The 17,859-nt window shown below is 39.2% G+C and overlaps 1 protein-coding gene across 1 annotated transcript in view; it reads left to right on the top strand.

Moving 5' to 3' along the window:
• LOC139722359 (uncharacterized) overlaps positions 1–17,859 on the top strand; it is a 184,011-nt gene that overhangs the window by 148,648 nt on the left and 17,504 nt on the right. The window contains exon 19 of the mRNA XM_071633668.1: positions 16,794–17,481. Within this exon, the coding sequence (XP_071489769.1) occupies positions 16,794–17,481 (688 nt within the window). The remainder of the gene's footprint in view (positions 1–16,793; positions 17,482–17,859) is intronic.

Raw genomic sequence — 17,859 nt, forward strand, 5'->3', positions numbered from 1 at the left:
CAGGGCTCTCAGAAAAGTACATTGATCCAAGTTTGCAAGGTAAATGGGGCCATAGTAAAATAGAACAAATGATCGATCTTAAACAACCAATCAAATGACAAGGATCTGTTTAGATGTTATATAAAGATAGATCTCTTGCTATATGAGAGCTCTATGGCCAGTAGACTCTTCAAAACAGTGGTCACTACAAGTGATACTAGCACATCCCTGACTGCTTTCACTAGGCGTGTCTTCATCAGCCCGAAGTTCAAACTAGCGGGACATTTTGCGGTCTTAGAAAATAGCCCGATACAGCGAATGTGCGTCTTCATCAGCTCGAACAGCCCACTTTGGGAAATTAGCCCGAAAATTGACGCATGCGCACTTTGCAATATTACTCTGCCTGGCTCGCGGTTCGAAAGTGGATTTCCCCGCTCAAAATCTCCTATATCACCGTATGTACGATTCTACAACCAGGGAGGTGAGCAGTACAGCAAATTCTCTCGAAAGGGATATTGATAACGCTACTCTTTCTTCTGTCCAGTGAGGCATCTTATATATGAAATTAACGAATTGCAATGTTTGAACAAATCCAAAATGCACACAATCTGCAAGAATCTTCAGCTAAGGTAGAGTGGACCAGAAGAAGAAGTTTACAAAAGAACAGCTAGCATGCACGGCACTGAGTTTTGATAGGGAGGTGAGAGAAATCACCTCCCTGGTTTTAAAGATGACAACAACAGTAGGCCTATAGTACACACATGTGATCCTTGAATACACCGTGCGTGTAATGTACTATACACAATCACTAGCTGCTTGTACATGCGCTTTCCATTGCCAGCTGGCTAACCAGAAGCGTGGAGGGATCGAGAAAATTTCGGGCTGATGGAGACGCACCCAAGATAGCGCGCTATCTCACGAATTAGCGCTCTAGTTGACGAACTAGACCAAGATTTTGGGGGAAATTTTCCCGATCAAATAGCGCGCTATCTGCGTCTTCACTACACAGATAGCGCGCTATTTTGACATCAGACTAGTTTGGTAACCGCAAGATAACGCGCTATTTTGAAACTTCGGGCTGATGAAGACACGCCTACTGACCAGTCAATCTATAGAAATAGCCTGGGTCACTTCAAGGGTCACTGTGCGAAGATCAGATGTTGTTTTTTTTCTTTCTTTTGTACCCCTATTCTAAGAATACACGTACAGTGGATGTTCTGAAGCACAATGGGTGGAAATGCTGGTAGTATTTGTAAATAGATATGTAAGATGCATTCAACTGGTACATATGTTCACATAAAAAGGCTCACTATCTTCCTCTCTCTCTCTCTCTCTCTCTCTCTCTCTCTCTTCTTAATGTATGTGTCTGTTTGCATTGTGCGTTTCTACTTGTGATACTTTTATATGTATATTCATCTTCAGACCATCTGTAGATTTTCTCTCTCTCTCTCCCTTTCTCCTTGATCTTTCCCCCAATGTGCTAAAGTTCCCTTCCCCAGCCTCACCTTATTGTGTGTGTAGATTGTATGTGTGTATGGGAGCTGTGTATTCACCGCCAGTAATGCATGCTGAGCGTACAGCGCTGGCTGGTTGCTTGGCGGGCAATCCATAACTGTATGTTTCCGCTTCCTATTGTTGCTAGGACAATTTTTTTCCCTTCCTCCTTCCCGCTCCATCCACAATGTGTGTGTGGCTAATTATAATCCAGCATAATTCTTGACATTTCCACCAATTAAAACCCTGGGGGTATATTGGAGGTGGATGAAAAGGAGGAATCCAATCTGAATTTATTGAGCTGCTGTTGAAGACTGAGACAAGCAGAGATGCTCGAGTTGATTCTCCCTGGGCTAGTGGCAGTGCAGAGGAGAGCAGGGTGCTCTGGTGTGGATCAAACCAGTCTTCTTCTCTAGGATTGCTGGCTCAAGCTACAGGTATTTGGCCGCAGCTCTAGATGCGTCATTGTTTTCCATGAATCCCTGCTAGCTATGGCAGTGTTTGTGTATGAGAGCTGAGCAGTGCGATAGTATTGAGCAGAGAGGGATAAGAGAAGGGGTGAAGTATAGTGAGTGTGTGCAGAGGGCACACAGGGGGTGAACCCCATCACCTTTACCTTACCAACTCTGTTTGTTTCTGTAGATGGAATTGTGATGTCATGGCCTTGAAAGGATTCATATGTCATGTGACACATCTAACCTGTGATCCTAGCTCAGAGATCGACTGGTTGATCAAGAGATTGTTACGTTTCAGTAACTGATTTCTTGTATCGAGAGAGTGTTGACACACAGTAGGCAAGATCTATTGATCAGAGCATACTGTGACATTTTTAGAGCAAATATCCATTTAGAACTAGGCCCACAATGTAAGTATGTTTATTTGTTTGTTTATTGCATCTGTGTGCTCAAAGTTCAGTGACAGTTGTACATTTCTGCTTTTGAATTGAGTGTGAGTACCCACACAACATTTAAGGTTGCTGTTGACCTAAATTTTAAGAAGTCAGAATATAGGAGATGTACTAGGTCCTATTGATCGTGAGAACTGTGACTGAGAATGTATGTCCTGTTTGGTTATATTATTTGTATGCTTATATCTTATAAGAGTGGGAAGCAATATTTTTTTCATCAAAGATGTACCATAGTATGTAGCTAAGAAAGGATAGTTAAACACACAGAGGCTTTGTAAGTAATATCGACCACAGACACACAGCTGGCACACACATCTGGTTTCCTCTCAGCAGGAGACTACAGTGTCTGTATGTGAGAAGTGTCTGCAGCAACACACTGCCACTTGGGGCCCACATACGGTTTGCCGTGAAATTGAATTCCAGCGGGAGCGCTGAGATTTTCAGCAGGAAATGCAGAATGTGCCGCGGGTATGTTTGCCAGCGGGTAGCGTGCATGGCATTAGGAGCTACATTCTAAAACATAAATTACAGGGGAGAGCAAGATACTGTGGTGTGGGGAGAATAGTAACTTGGCTGTCTCAAGTGTAGTGTAGCCATCCACTACAGCAGACAGACACTGGATCAGTTATACCTGTAGGCAATGGGGCATACCTAATGAACATATTCAGGTTTAAAGGGGCTACACAGCCTTAACTGCATTAAATTTGTTCATGAAAGTTTAAGAACATAGATATTTCCGGGGCTGCCAACTCTCACGCATTGAGCGTGAGACTCACGCATTTTGGTCCTTTCTCACTCTAAAACTTTATTTGATTTGCATGCATTTCTATTGATCTCACTCATTTTGACTCCTAAATTATAGCATTGGCCTATGGGAGTCTCACTCTCAAATAGTTTCCAATGTTGGCAGCCCTGTATTTCTGGTTATTTCATCTTGTGAATAGCTAACCTCACAGCCGTAAGAATAAGGAGGTAGATCTCATGATTGCCATACTTCAATGAATTGTCACATGATCAATCAGAATGATGACACAGATATCTCAAATCAGTCTTACGTGTAGATACATGATTGAAAACTATTTATTGTGCCAGTTATGTATTCCTCTAACAATGTGTTAAACATTAAAGTACAGTACAATGAAGTTTCAGGTCTCGGGTTTCAGCGTTATCCTCAACTAGAGATCATTTCTATGAATTATGAGATCTATCAGCCTTCATGTTTGACATGTTTTGACATTTATAAAGATTTCCCTGTAATAAATGATTGGTGTGAAACCGATACCTGCAGCCTCATTACTCAGACTGCCTAAGCACAGAGGTAAAAGGCGGAAAATTTGCTTGAAGTTGGCTGTGTAGGCAAGATTTGTAAAAGGTAGAAAAACAAGTGTCTATGAGAGCACTTTCCATTTCTGTCCTAGTATTATTGAGAGGAAACTAACATTCAAGTCCTCTTATGACGCACAGTGTCTTGCATTTTTTAGTAAAGGAAAAACTTTCAGAATAGTGAAGTGATCCAAGACTTTCAGTTAAGGTTTGCATCCCTTGAAAGATAATACGTCAGACACTGAACAAATCTTATCCCTAAACCGAGAGGTATTGTGTGTGGGTGGTTTTATTACATGCTTTTTGAAGAAAAATCTGATTTATAGTATGATAGAAATAAACTTGATAAAGATGTCAAACATTTTTACATGAGACCTTACAATATGTCTTCTGTTCACATTGTGGTTTAGGGCCTCATTTCTGTATAATTAATGGTAGGGGGTCCAAGTTGAAACGTAGTCATTACAGCCAAAATGACTGCTCCTCAGAACAACATAGCAACAACTATGACCCCTAGTCTGTGCATCCTAGATTCCATTACTACAGCAGTGTGACTTATGTTTCCTTCCATAAATGTGCAAATCAACTTTGTATGAAGTTAAAATGCCGGCAAAGTTTCCAATTCACTCCTCAGTACCGTAATATGAAAGGTAGATATTGTGCCGTTACTGAGCAATCAGTACATACAATGTACACTGTTATTTGCTGGGCATGTCATAGACTAGTGTGAAGCACTTTTTGAGTACAGTGTATGTCTAGACTGTTGTACATTTTCATTGTGGCAGTAACTCAGACTATCAGATGAATGTTTCCATAGCGATGAGTCATACTAGGTAATCATGCATTAATACAGCATCCCCCATCGCTGTTCCTCATTCTCCATCTGCCCTCCATTTCTCCTCCGTATCCATTTGTGTATGGAAAGACTGTTCCCTGATAACACAATAAGTAGGCTCATGTGTCACGCAAGACCAGGGTTTTCATTGCCCCTGTATGTTGGGTTGGGTTGGTTGCCATCTCGTTCTCGAAAGTAATCAATACCACGGTCGTATTGGGAGAACTTTGAGATGGAATAAGAGGTGGACCAGACTTGAGAACATGTGTAAGACAAATGTGAGGTTGGGTCTATCTACACATGTGTTCATCAGCAAAGATGTGTAATATCTTACACCAATATTACAATTGATTGTGGACATTGTATGACAAAATGGGACAATTGTAAGTTTAGATAAGTACTAGTACATGGCTAACCAGTCGAAATAGTATTTATATCATAATTATTTACAACTTCTAACAAGGTGCAAAGCTGCCATTTTCTCTTTCCTCCTTTCAGTGTATGTTTTGAGTCAGGGTGGAGAGAAAACAAAATCTACATTTGTAACTCCACTTTCACTTTTTGTCAGAAACTGGGAAAAAGTGAGACCAACATTGTCTTGAGTAGAGCCTGGTAACCAAGACTAATGATTAAGAGACTGTCAGTGTCTTGAGTAGAGCCTGGTAACCAAGACTAATAATGAAGAGGCTGTCAGAGCATTCACTGATGGAGAAGGTGGATGGGAGTGATGAGAAGGTGGATGGAGTGATGAGAAGGTGGAGGTGTGGGGGAGGGAGCAATACTTTCCTTCATTCATGCTTGGCTGAAACTGGATACGAATGACCTCGGGGTCACCATGTATATGAAATATGAAAATTAATTGCTTTGGATTATGATACGCCCACGCCTTTGTGAGTGAAAGATTCAGTGCTTGCCCTATGGTGCTCCCTGTGGCACACAGTATACAAGTATTGACATGTGGGTACTAGGAATGAGTGCAGTGTAACTTCCCTTTACTGAATACTGCATATTAATTCCATGGATATCCTGAATTCCTCTGTTAGGACTTTTCTATGTGTACAAAATGTAAATCTCTGCATTCCTCTGATTGGGCATAAAGCCAAATGACTTTGTGCCAAATGTGAACTTGAAATGATTTCCTTTTCATACTATCGTTCGGAGCAAATTTTAAAAAGGGAATTTTCTTCTCTTTATTCATTTTCCATGCTCATGGCAAATGAAATGTGCCTGGCTCACTTGTAGGGATGTAAATACTCGTTATGACCAGTCTAAGTTTCAGCGACAACGTGCCGTTTTGCATGTCACATGTTTGTCAGAGGTAGAGGATGAAACCAAAACCTAGGCTTGGCATGAAAACTAGTCTTCACGTAGATCTTGTGATTAGCACTGCCACTAGACTTTCAGTTTACCATTCTGTCTGATTGAAAATGAAAAGTTTGAGTTTGAGCAAAGCAGTGACATATAATACTTCACCCAGTATGTAAACTTCCCCTAAAAATATTGAGCAACGAGAAATCCTCAAGATGGGGAAATTTGATTCATGTTGCTGGGTATTTTTGTGAAACAGTAGCCCAGAGCAGTGAAAACAGTTTTTGCCGAGAGCACTCCACTGAGTGGATTTGGTGCATTATAAATTATATCAATTATTATTATTACTACTACTGTTGTTGATGTTGTTGTTATTTTTATTCTTATTATTATTATTGTTATTTTTGTTGTTATTTTTATTATTGTTGTTATTATTATTATTATTATTATTATTATTATTATTGTTATTATTATTATTATTATCATTATTATCATCATTATTATCATTATCATTATTATAACTATTATTACTACTGCTATTACTATTATATTAAACTTGTAAACAAACAAACAAACAAACAAACAGTACCGGGACATTTTCCACTAGGACTGAGTGCTGGAGTTTGAGTTATTAGGTAATTATATTTTATTAGATATCTTTATTCACAGAACCCTGGGAGCATCATGTAAAAGTTCTTCCTGGCCTGGGGGGGGGGGGGGGGGGGGGGGGGACTAAGATTTAAGATTTATTGCATTTTGGTCATGTGGATGTCATTTCAATTGAAATATGGTGCTTACATTAAATTTATTATAGTGCTTATGATATGCTATTCATAACTGTCCTATAAATCATTGTCCATTATCACAGTCTCTGTATAAAACCTTTTGTCTGGTATCGGCATGCTTGAACAGACAAAGTGTGGATTTACATTAATATGTTGAAGGCCCATCTTGTAAAAAGGGTGATATTTGTGTTCAAATCCGAGTTGATTATGAATGGAAAATGATAACAATATTATCTTTTCTGTACACATGAAGACTCCTTTAAAAGATAAGCACAGGATCAGGGGAGTGTTTCATAAAGCTGTTCGTAAAGTTACAAACGACTTAAGAATGACTGGTGATCAGTTCTTGTGCTGAATTATGGAAATTTTGATAAGTATAGCACATCAGAACTGATCACCAGTCGTTCTTAAGTCGTTCGTAACTTTACAAACAGCTTTATGAAACAGGGCCCTGTTTAGATATAAAGCGATAGAGCAAACTCATTTATATCGAGGCTCAACATGAGCAGTGGCCCGGTGGCTCAGTGCCACTAAAAATTTATGTCGGGCCATCAAATTGTAAAAAAGTTTATATTTCGATGACCCTATCAGGCAGCTAGAATTCAAAACGAAATGTTATATTTCCTTTTATTTTAAGCCACTACATTTCTTTTTCGGGCCATCAAAACTTCACATTCCAAGATTTTAATGGCCTGAGCGGGCCTCGAGAGCAAAATGTTAGTGTCGAGCCTGCAGACCTTTGTGTTAATGAGATGTAAAAGATTAATTTGATCATAGCCTGCCATTGTAACTCTAATGGATCTATAAGATTTAATGCTCCTCATAGAATTGTCATTGAGGGAAGTGTTTGCTTGAGCTAACGCGTCATATCCCTGAATGTATTTCATTGGGCATCTCCTCAAGAGTGTTTCTTTATACGGTTCTCTTTAGATATTGTGTTGTTACACCTCAGTTGAATGGGCTTAGATACATAACAATCAGCTCTTTGTTGGGAGGGGGCTGGAAGGGAGGGATTTATAAACTGCTAATGCATGTACCTTATTCGGCAATATGGACTATTTTTATGAACAAATAGAGGGTTAACATGTTTGGGTAATACAGATATATTTGATGGCAGATGACATTATCATATGTTGAGTGTCTTCTTTCCATCTTGCTGGCAAGATTTCCCCACCATACTACCCTCTGGACATGACCCCTATCATCAATACTCCCCTCCTCCCATCCCTTTGAGTAAATCCTTGTCGAATCCTGAAATATTCCCTTCACATCACTTCAGTGTGACTGTAGAGAGTCGAGGAGAGAGAGAAAAATGATCCTCTCCGCATCCTGTTTCCGGAGTATGTCTCCACTTTTGATATGATTTTTCTCCCTCTTCTGACCTTTTTGGGATCAGCGGGAGAGATATCAGGTATCACATCCTTGAAGCAGTACTCCTTTTTCTTCTTTTTCATTTATCTCTTGGCTGAGAATGTGGAAATTTTCCCTAACCACCTGTGTTATGTTCAAAATGGGGGTGCCTCCTACCTTTGTGTACAACCTTTTTATTCTGTGAAGAAAGTTGACAGGTATCACAGAAAACACTCACAATCGCAATCTGGAAATTTAACAGTGTTGGATATAGGGTCTGCTTCATACAGTTCATAATGAATGTTCAATCATAGTCTTACAGCCAGGCTATTAACTTTATTTCTTCTTCTTCTCCCAAGAAAGTGTTGCTTTACCTTTCTGAAGATAATACATTAAAGGTCATATTACGATGATTTTTCCCACCTGTATGTCATCCAGCCAAGGGGCAGACTCTGGGGGTCCCACCTGTATGTCATCCAGCCAAGGGGCAGACTCTCTTTGTTGTGCCATACAAGATTATGATGGAAAACACAGCTTCAAATCCAACTCAGAATGCAAAGAATAAGTTAGATCATGAATTTCTTTAAAAATGCAAGCAAATATTGAAGCTTGCCTTTGGGGAGGCTGTTAATCAGTAATACTTCCTGCTTCTTATCATGTTTGTCACATTAAGAGGTATCAAAGTCTGACCCAACACTCATCCATTGAATGGCATGACTGTATGAACAGCACAGTAAAGATGACATTTTGTTTTGTCCCTCCCACACTTTGAGCCTCTCAGCTTTAATGGCCCGTTGAGACCATTTTTCTTTCAAGGGAAATGGACTGCAGTTTGCATGATGAGAGTTTCACACTCGCAAAAGAACTTGTTTCTAATCATGTTCCTGTAATGCATTTTCAAGTCATGTTCAGAGTTACAGAATGACAGTAGAAATGAGTTACTTTGTTGGCCACCAACTGCAAGTGAAAGCCCATATACTAAGAGCTGTGTAACAAACTTGATGGTCTGTCTATCAAGCCAACAGCTCACCCCTTTATGTGGGAGGGTATGCACATATAATGTATGTACTGTGTGAAAGTAATAACAATATTGAGCTAAATTCCATTCCTCAATTATATTTTTGTCGTCAAACTCTTCAGATGACTGAGGTGCATCCTGAACTGAGCAAACTCTTTCAAAACACACCTCCATAGACAAGTATGTGAGCTCAAAAATTTGTTTGCAACTGGAAGAACTTGATGTTCAAGTTTGCTCTCTAGATAAACTCTATTCCTTGACTACCGTGAAACATGTTTCTGAATATGTTCACAAACAAGTCCTTTGTTTATAGAAAACAGACTTGAGTTGCCTTGAAAGAGAGTCAACTCTCATCTCCTGCAAATGTCAGGGCTAACATGAATATCAAATAAACCATCATGTGATAATAGCTATCATTATGGGCTCAGGTGTGAATGTTCACCTCTTAGCTTCATGGTTACTACTGTGCAATGATAGAAGGTTGTGACTTGGTTTTTTTCATTTTGTTCTTCTGCCAGGAAGATATTGTAATAATAGTGGTAGCAGTGATAATACCATAGATTATCATTTCATCATGTTAACTATTAACATATTCATGCATGAAGATCAGCCATCCAGTGTGGTCCCCTGATTACCTCGAGGCATTCCTGATCACTATTCAGGAATCACCATGGAAGGTGGAAAGATCTATAAAAAAAACAACATTATTCTATGAAATGAAACTGGAAATCACATTTTGAAATCAGTGTCATTGATGTATGCACAAATTTTATCCCCATCATAATCACTTCATAACAGGAACCAGTGCAATTCCTTAGATTGTCCTTTCTTTTTCTTTGAAAGCACATACACGTTGTAGGTCATCTGTGAATTGCTGTAAAGGAGAAAACATATATATGCCAATCTATTTCTGTGAGTATGATTTTGAAATCAGTGTCCCTGATGGCATGATTTCTCCAAATGGGACTGTTGGCTGCAAAAAGGTTTTTATTTGGTTGGTTTGTTTGTTTTTTCATAATCGCTGCTGTTGCTACGAAATGCCAGCAACTTTCTTTTGGTAAAAACCGTTTTCAAAGTGTATTTCCAGGGGAATACTGTTTGTTTTTATTAAATGGTAACATTCATGTTTCAAGTCATGATTTCTATGGCTTATGATGAAGTTATGTAATGCATTCAAAAGTTTTAAATCATCTCTACTTTTTTGAAACTGCACTCCAATCTGTAGGAATGTCAGTTTGTTGCAGACATGTTAGCATAGAGTGATATCTGTTCTATTTTCCTGAAACCATTCTACCTGTGTCAATTTCTCCTCTAAAGTATTACTGGACACGTGCAGTTTTTCTGCATGACCTAGATAAATCTTGCCCCTGGTCCAGCGTGAAATGTCATCATCGATCGTGCAATTCTACTCGTCCTCTTGTGGTATCCACAGTTAGGACTCTGTGTGGTGTAGACACCTGTTTTCTCTAGAAATGGGACTTTTCTGTCTGTGTGTGGGAAAGACAGAGAAAGAGAGAGAGGGAATGATAGACAGATAGATAGATAGATAGATAGATAGATAGACACATAGATAGAGATAGATGGATGGATGGATGGATGGATGGATAGATGGAGAGATAGATAGAGAGATAGAGAGATAGAGAGAGAGATAGACAGACAGACAGACAGACAGATAGATAGATAGATAGATAGATAGATAGATTTAGATGGAGAGAGAAACAAAACAAGGTGGAAGATAAGTGATTTCAAAGACATTGATATGTATACATGTAGTACTATAATTTGCACATCTTCATATCATGTATAAAGATGCTCCTTTAGCAACAGAACAATCTCTTGAGAGTGTTCAGACTGCAGATGTCCAATTCATTTTTCTTTATGCACAGTAATGGAACTGTGTTCAAACCGAGGGGCCTACACAGTATCTGGAATATGTTGATAATTCTTGTTAATCATGCCCATGTAAACCAGTCTTTGATCCGATGGTTCTCTCAAGAGTATCAAGTATAGATGTGAGAGTAATTGTCACATCTACATATAGCTTGTCATTTTTTAATTTGTCTTCATTTTTATCTCAATCTGTCAATCTTGGATGTGTAGAAGTGACCATAGGTAAGTGTGTGCTGTGAGCTAGCCTCTCTATTTCACACATTTGGGTGAATTTTGCAATCTGTCCTCACCAATGTCCCTTACAAAGACAGTTAACATCCTCAATCTCAGAGATGATATCTAACTGTTTTTCTTATTTATTGGCTGTAAATGATGTGTATGGACTAAACAAGCTTGGTTGTGCAGTAATGAATCTGTCACGTCTGTACAATGTGAATATGATTTAAACTGACTAACAATTGCATTTGATTTGTTGAAGTGTACTTTTGAATAATGTCCTGAGACATCCTAGAACAAACCATTAATCCTGCCTGGAACTTGCCTATCTCACTACAACTGTATTAATATCTATATCTTTTAATGTGAGACTGGTATGGAGGCTACACAAATGTGGTCTTGAGTAATTAATTTTCTCCTATAGCTCTGCACCTAGCACACAGCCATATTTCACAGTAGTTTCATACTCAGCGAAGCTTGCTGTCATGCCGTACGGGCGTATCTCACAGTATTTTTAATATCCAGCCAAGCTCAGAATCGCACTAATGGAGATTCCGTCTGATGAAGGAAAAGTGATGCCTTCAATACACCCGTCCCAACTTGCTGTGAGTGTATTGAGGCTAATTTTTAGCATACAAGGATAGAACAGGTTTGATTTACTCAAAACATCCTCGGGGGACCAACCATGATTAAAGCATCAAACAATAGTGCCGTTTTCATTTCATTCAAAATAATGCTTTATTTTGGGTTTGCGATCACAATTGCGACCCAAATTTCGAAATTTTCACAGTGTGAACAGAAGTAAAGTATTATTTCACAAGATTGAATCCCAACTGAATCACACAATTTTTTTTTTTCAGATAGATGCACCATGAATGCACCATTTGTATCGCTCCATCCTATGTGTACCAACTCCAACTGTGGTGTGTCACAATTATTGAATTTGAAAAGAATACCATTAATCTTGTACATTGTACATTCGAAGACCAGCTCTTTGCAGTAACCGAGACCCAAATTTCAACATTTTTTACAGTGAGAACGATAATAAAAAAGATGTGACCCTAATCAAGACATAAATTTCAAAATTTTTGCAATGAGAACAGCACCAATGTAGAAGACTATATGAGTGTGCTGGTAAGTATGCTGATAAGCAAAGAATGGATGAACAAGACAAAATTAGACAACATAGTGAATCAGTAGACAGCCTGAGACATTTCTGAATTCAAAAATATGAAATAAAAGAGAGATTCAGTACAAAATCAACATGTCTTCACATGAGAGTCTTACTGTTTTTGTAGAGACACTATGATACCCTGTTTTGGGTTGGAGCTTTTGAAAATCGAAATCAATGTTAGATGGTTCACAATCAAGCATTACACATCAACATTATATCAAGTAGTTTCAATGTGATTATTATCACTTTGTTACTGATCAGTACAGCTGTACTGCAAAATCAAGCCCTTTAAAGGAATCGTACAGTGTTGGTGGAGATGAGAATTGGGCTTTTAACTTTTTGGGAGATACCAAGAAAACACTTATGAAATAGTACAGAGCATACTATTTTAAGAGGAAGTCAAAGCTTATTTGATAAAAATCTGGTTTAGAATGACTGAAACATCCAAAAACAAAGTAAAAGAAAGCGATCATAATAAAAGGTGGGCCCCACACTTGGTATCTCAGCCATTTCAAAACCAATTTTCGTCAACTAAACATTGAATTCCTCATGGAATTACATGCTCTTTCATATTTCATAAGAGGTTTCTCATTATCCTACCAAAAAATGTTAGAAACCTGAAGTTAGGTCTCAACCAAAACTATACGATCCCTTTAATACATGTATTTGATATTTCCTTCACACTTTACTAGTATTACTCTAGCTATTCTCTGTATGCTGCAAAGTCTTTCAACCAATAAGTGTGTCATTCATGAGTCTGTTGTTTAAATCATTATGATCTTTCTCTCTGTCTGTTCTCTTACTCTCTCTCCCCTTCTCTGTCTGTTTCTGTCTCTATCCGTATGTCTGTCTGTTTTACTGTCTGTCTATCTGCCTGTTTTTCTGCCCATTGACCATGTGAGTATTATTTGTTCATCATTTCCTTTTGTGATCAACGAAAGTAAATCTTCATTCATTACTTTGTATGAGTTGACTCAGACAAAGGGAAATCCTTGAAGAACAGGCATGAAGGAATGTTGGCAGTCTTCATTTGAATTCCTCATCTGGATTAGTGGCAGTCCTTTATGGCCTCTCATCATTGAATGGATTGATAGATGAAAAGAGTCCTTCCCAGTTTACTCAGGACTGTTCTTAGAAGAGTTGAGTCTGTACGGAAGTGAAGCACACAATCATTCAACGTTACGTTTGTTTATTTTTAGTCTGAAGTACAACTTACATAACATTCATATCCACGTGCATGAGCTTAAAATGTGGTAGCCAATGCTTTAGGTTATCAAGTAAACTTTATCGGATTAGGTCACCATGATGTACATTTCACAGGAGGACAAAAAGCGTTATGTTTGGTAGTATATCGCTATACATTAGCAAAGATATGCATTCCATTGGAGCTTCAGCACTTATACATGTAGGGCATGGGATACTTTTATTCGTGCTCTGTATCATAACTCAAAATCTGACTGGCAGACCAGACTTGGGTTGCAAAAATACATTTTTGGTATTCAAAGACACACCTGTTACTAGTGTTAGGTAAGAAACCAATGGCTGACCCCCTCCCACAGTTTGAATACCCCATTACTGTTTGTGATATTTACAGATTTGAGTTCAGTGTGATGCCAACTCAAAGGTCTCTGTACAAAAGTTGTGCTATTGTTGTGCGATCACTCAGTCGGTACTAAACAGAAAGGCCGGGCAGTTTACATCGTTAAGTGACATAAGGAGCAATCAAGGTATAAGACCAAGCCCTTTCCAGAAAACTGGGTGAGTTTTTGGTAAATCGTGGTGTGTGATGTGTTGTAATATAGCAGGCTTTGAGTTTTCTCTTTTTATCCTGGAATACTACTTGTTGGTTGATGTGTTGAGATCAGAAGAAGCCTGTACTATGTCATGTGATTCCTTTGATGTGCCTCTATCTCCATGCACATGGCGTATATGTCATGTACATCAACAAATTTTCTTAGTAAACCTAGTTTTTTTTATTCTTTGGTCCTAGCTGCATTGCATACAGAAGAATAGTACCTTAGTGAAAAAAAAAACAAACAGTGGATACACATCAAGGAGTATTCGTACTGGTAGTGAATATTAATAATAACAGTTCAACATGTTCGATTGTTGGTGGTGGAGCAGGTGAAAGAAATGAGGTAACATATAGTACATGTAGGGCCTAAAGGACTGTGGCATTAAATACCACATCTGTCTTCTCATTAAATCAAATGATTGAAATATATCTTCATTAACTTTTCTTTTTTTTGGCTTGGTTGGTAAGACATTACTTAATAGGCAGGTTAAAAAAATTAAAAAAAAAAATATTTCAGGTTAGTGCTATGGGATCCCATGTCTGTACTGTCCCCCAATAATCAATTCTACCCCCATCCTAGACATGATTAGAGGTGGAAAAAACAAACCAGCGTCCTGAAATTGCCAAAAGCTTTTTACTTTCCAGTACCTTTTTAAGACATAGGCTTTTGTTGGATTTGGGGTAAACTTGATTTGAAGTAAACTCGATTTAAGGAGGCAGAAATCAGGTTTTAATAAACACATCTTATTGAAATCTACCTGGCAGTGATAGTGATAGTGACAATGGTATCATAGGACCGATGTTTTGACGTGGTCTCATCTAAACAATGCAGGTTTGGGCTCTTCCTGTTTTCATGGAGAGTGATTGGAAAATTTGATGGTGTGCTAATCTCTATGCAACTCATTGTAACCTACTTGTATCAATCTATGTTGCAATGTGTAAGGGCTTCAAACAAAGGGAAGTTCCCTACTGCATCAAGCGACACATTCTGCGTGTGTGTGTGTGTGTGTGTGTGTGTGTGTGTGTGTGTGTGTGTGTGTGTGTGTGTGTGTGTACAAACACCATGTATTTTTTCTTAATCCGTAAAGTTTATTGACCTCAACTCTGTACTGCATTCTTTTTTTCTTTTTCTTTTTTGAGGGGGTAGGGGGCATTGCTTTTGGAGCTGAAAGGGGTACTTGCATGAAATTCCCCAATGGTTGTACAGTTCATGAATGTTTGTGTACCAAATGAAGCTACACTTAATGATGACAATAATGCCTCTGCTTGAGAAAAAAAAAAAGGCATATAAGAGGTGCATCATAGAGTAGTTAATTAACCCTGCCACTACCAGAAGCAACCTGTTTTAATACAATAGATGTGGTACTTTTGAAACATTGGTGTGGAGGGGATTAAACAGAATAATGGCCCAACATATTACATGAAGAGTTAGTACATTTCACGGGATTGTGTGTATCCCAACAGGAACCCCAAACATGGTGTGCCCAGATCCAGATGTAGTACATAATACACGATAGCTTATGCTGTCTTTGTTGATCATATTGCTTTCTGGGAAGCTCTGAGATCATTTTCTTGGGGATAAGATCAGCTCTGTCACGTGTCTGCTATTAAAGAGAATGATAGAAATACATAGGTAGACATCATATTCTTGAGGAGAAGTTATATTGGACTGTTGAAACCAAATAGTTCTATGAAAAACAGTTATTCATTTTATTTTTGTAATGCCTGCAGCAATCATACTGGAAGTAGAAGTAATGTACAGTATATGTAGAGGAAAAATGAAGGGCTAACATGTCACGTTGAGGGACATGGGGGCATGACACGTGATACAGACTGAAATGAAAGTAGCAAGCAAATTCAATTCTAGCTATTCCTGCCAAATATCAAGTGGCACACATAGCTATGGCTCACTAGGGATAGCATTTCCACCTCTCCTAAATCACTTCATTGAGAAAAAAAACCTAAATTTCCCAGTAATCCAAGATGTTTAGATCCCCATTGGGGGGATTAATATCTCAACAGAATAGACTGTTTGCTGGAGAGAACTTAGGACCACATCAATAATGCTGCATACCCTCCTGCTGAATGGAATAATCCTAGAACTTTTACTTCATCATTGTCTCCTTATATTTCAGGTTTTGCAAGTTTTGCTCCCAAAACAGAAAGCATGGACTGACAATTTGGTGTAACCTTGTCCAGCTTCGTCTTTTTCAATCCTGACTGCCAACCACACTGGTGGACTTCCCCTCACTGTGGAGATGTGGCTATATTTATACCTGTCTCGCACTTCATGTGGGTGGCTGGCGCAAGAAAAACAAAATATGATCTGTTTTTAAGAGCGGTACCTGATTGGATTGCTCTCATTCACTTAGTTAGACTGCCAAGTTTCAGACGGACATGAAGTGTTCGATGTGACGTGCACTGTCTGTATAGATTGATTAACTGCCTAGTAACCACCATGATTGAAGCACCGATAAATCCTCTTCTATATCGATTCCTACATGATGTGCAGAGCATGCACTACAAGCAAGATGTACAAAGTTGTAAATGCAGGTTTACCACAAACAGCTTGGTAAGTAAAATAGTCATAGCAAATGTGTTGAATGTTTCAAATCTGTGATGAATATTTTCTGGTTTCTCTGGGTGAAAGAATCCTTTCCAGGAAATACTGACTCATAGCTGATACAAGATTTATTTCTGATTTCTTGCTGTCTTCTAGATTGATCGTATTCCCGGCGAGCCATTGGGACTGGAGATCAGTGGAGGCGCGGATACGCCAGAAGGTTGTATCTACATCAGCAGGGTACCAGACCACACGGCCGCCCAGCGCATCGGTCGGGTGCGGCCAGGGGACCAGCTGCTTGACGTCAGTGGGAACTGCATGGTAGGCATCACTCACGGCCAGGCCATGGAGGTACTACGACAAGTGGAGAACAGCACTGTGCATGTGGTGGTGGCACGCAAGAAGCCAGAGACGGAGGAGAGCTATGATGAGAGTGAGGAGGAGGAGGAGGAGGAGGATTACGTAGACAACCTAGCAGTGGAGCTAGCCAATGCTGGCTTTGGAAGTGATGGGGAACCAGCAGGTGCAAGCTCTGATCTGGAGTGCAGCAGTATTCCCCCAACATCCCCAGACGGTCAGCTAATGTCACCAATCGGATCATCCGATGAATTAGATGGCGCTGGTTTCTCTCGCGTGAAACAATCCACTCCTCAGCATGGACTACATCTTTTGATGTCAGAGAACAATAACTCTAACAAGAGGAAGAAGAAGCTGGCAAACCTGTCTCCAGGCATCAATAGCCCTTTGCTGAGGAGCCCCACTCTGTCAGAAGATGGCGTGGAGGGGGATCCTTTCCGATTCAGGTCCAACCTCAGCCCTAGGACTAAATTGGGACATATGAAAGGTAAGTCACAGTGACTCAACTTTTCTCCCACTGGCATTTTGTCAAAGCCGAGAAATGAATTGTCTCAAATTCCAGTGGTAGGCTATAATCTATTTTTGCACATATCAATAGATTGATCAGATCACACAAGATCACACCAAGTTCTGTGAGAGAGAGCTGATGAGAGAAGCAGAGAAATAGAGATCCAAATTCTTGAATGTAAAACTTTGGAGAATCTTTTATGGGATTTCCCCTTTATTGGCAAGTTAAAGAAGTCTTTCTGAGTGAAAATTTAATTTGGTTTAATGCAAGAAAGCGTATATGTCCAGGGCTAGCAATCAATAACCAGTATGGGATTGGGTTCATAGACTATTTTTGAGCTGTCCAAAACTTGTCTAC

Source organism: Diadema antillarum, unplaced genomic scaffold (assembly GCF_040938485.1).
Source record: "Diadema antillarum isolate AM-2024a unplaced genomic scaffold, OU_Dant_1.0 scf00000163, whole genome shotgun sequence".
NCBI lineage: Eukaryota > Metazoa > Echinodermata > Echinoidea > Diadematoida > Diadematidae > Diadema > Diadema antillarum.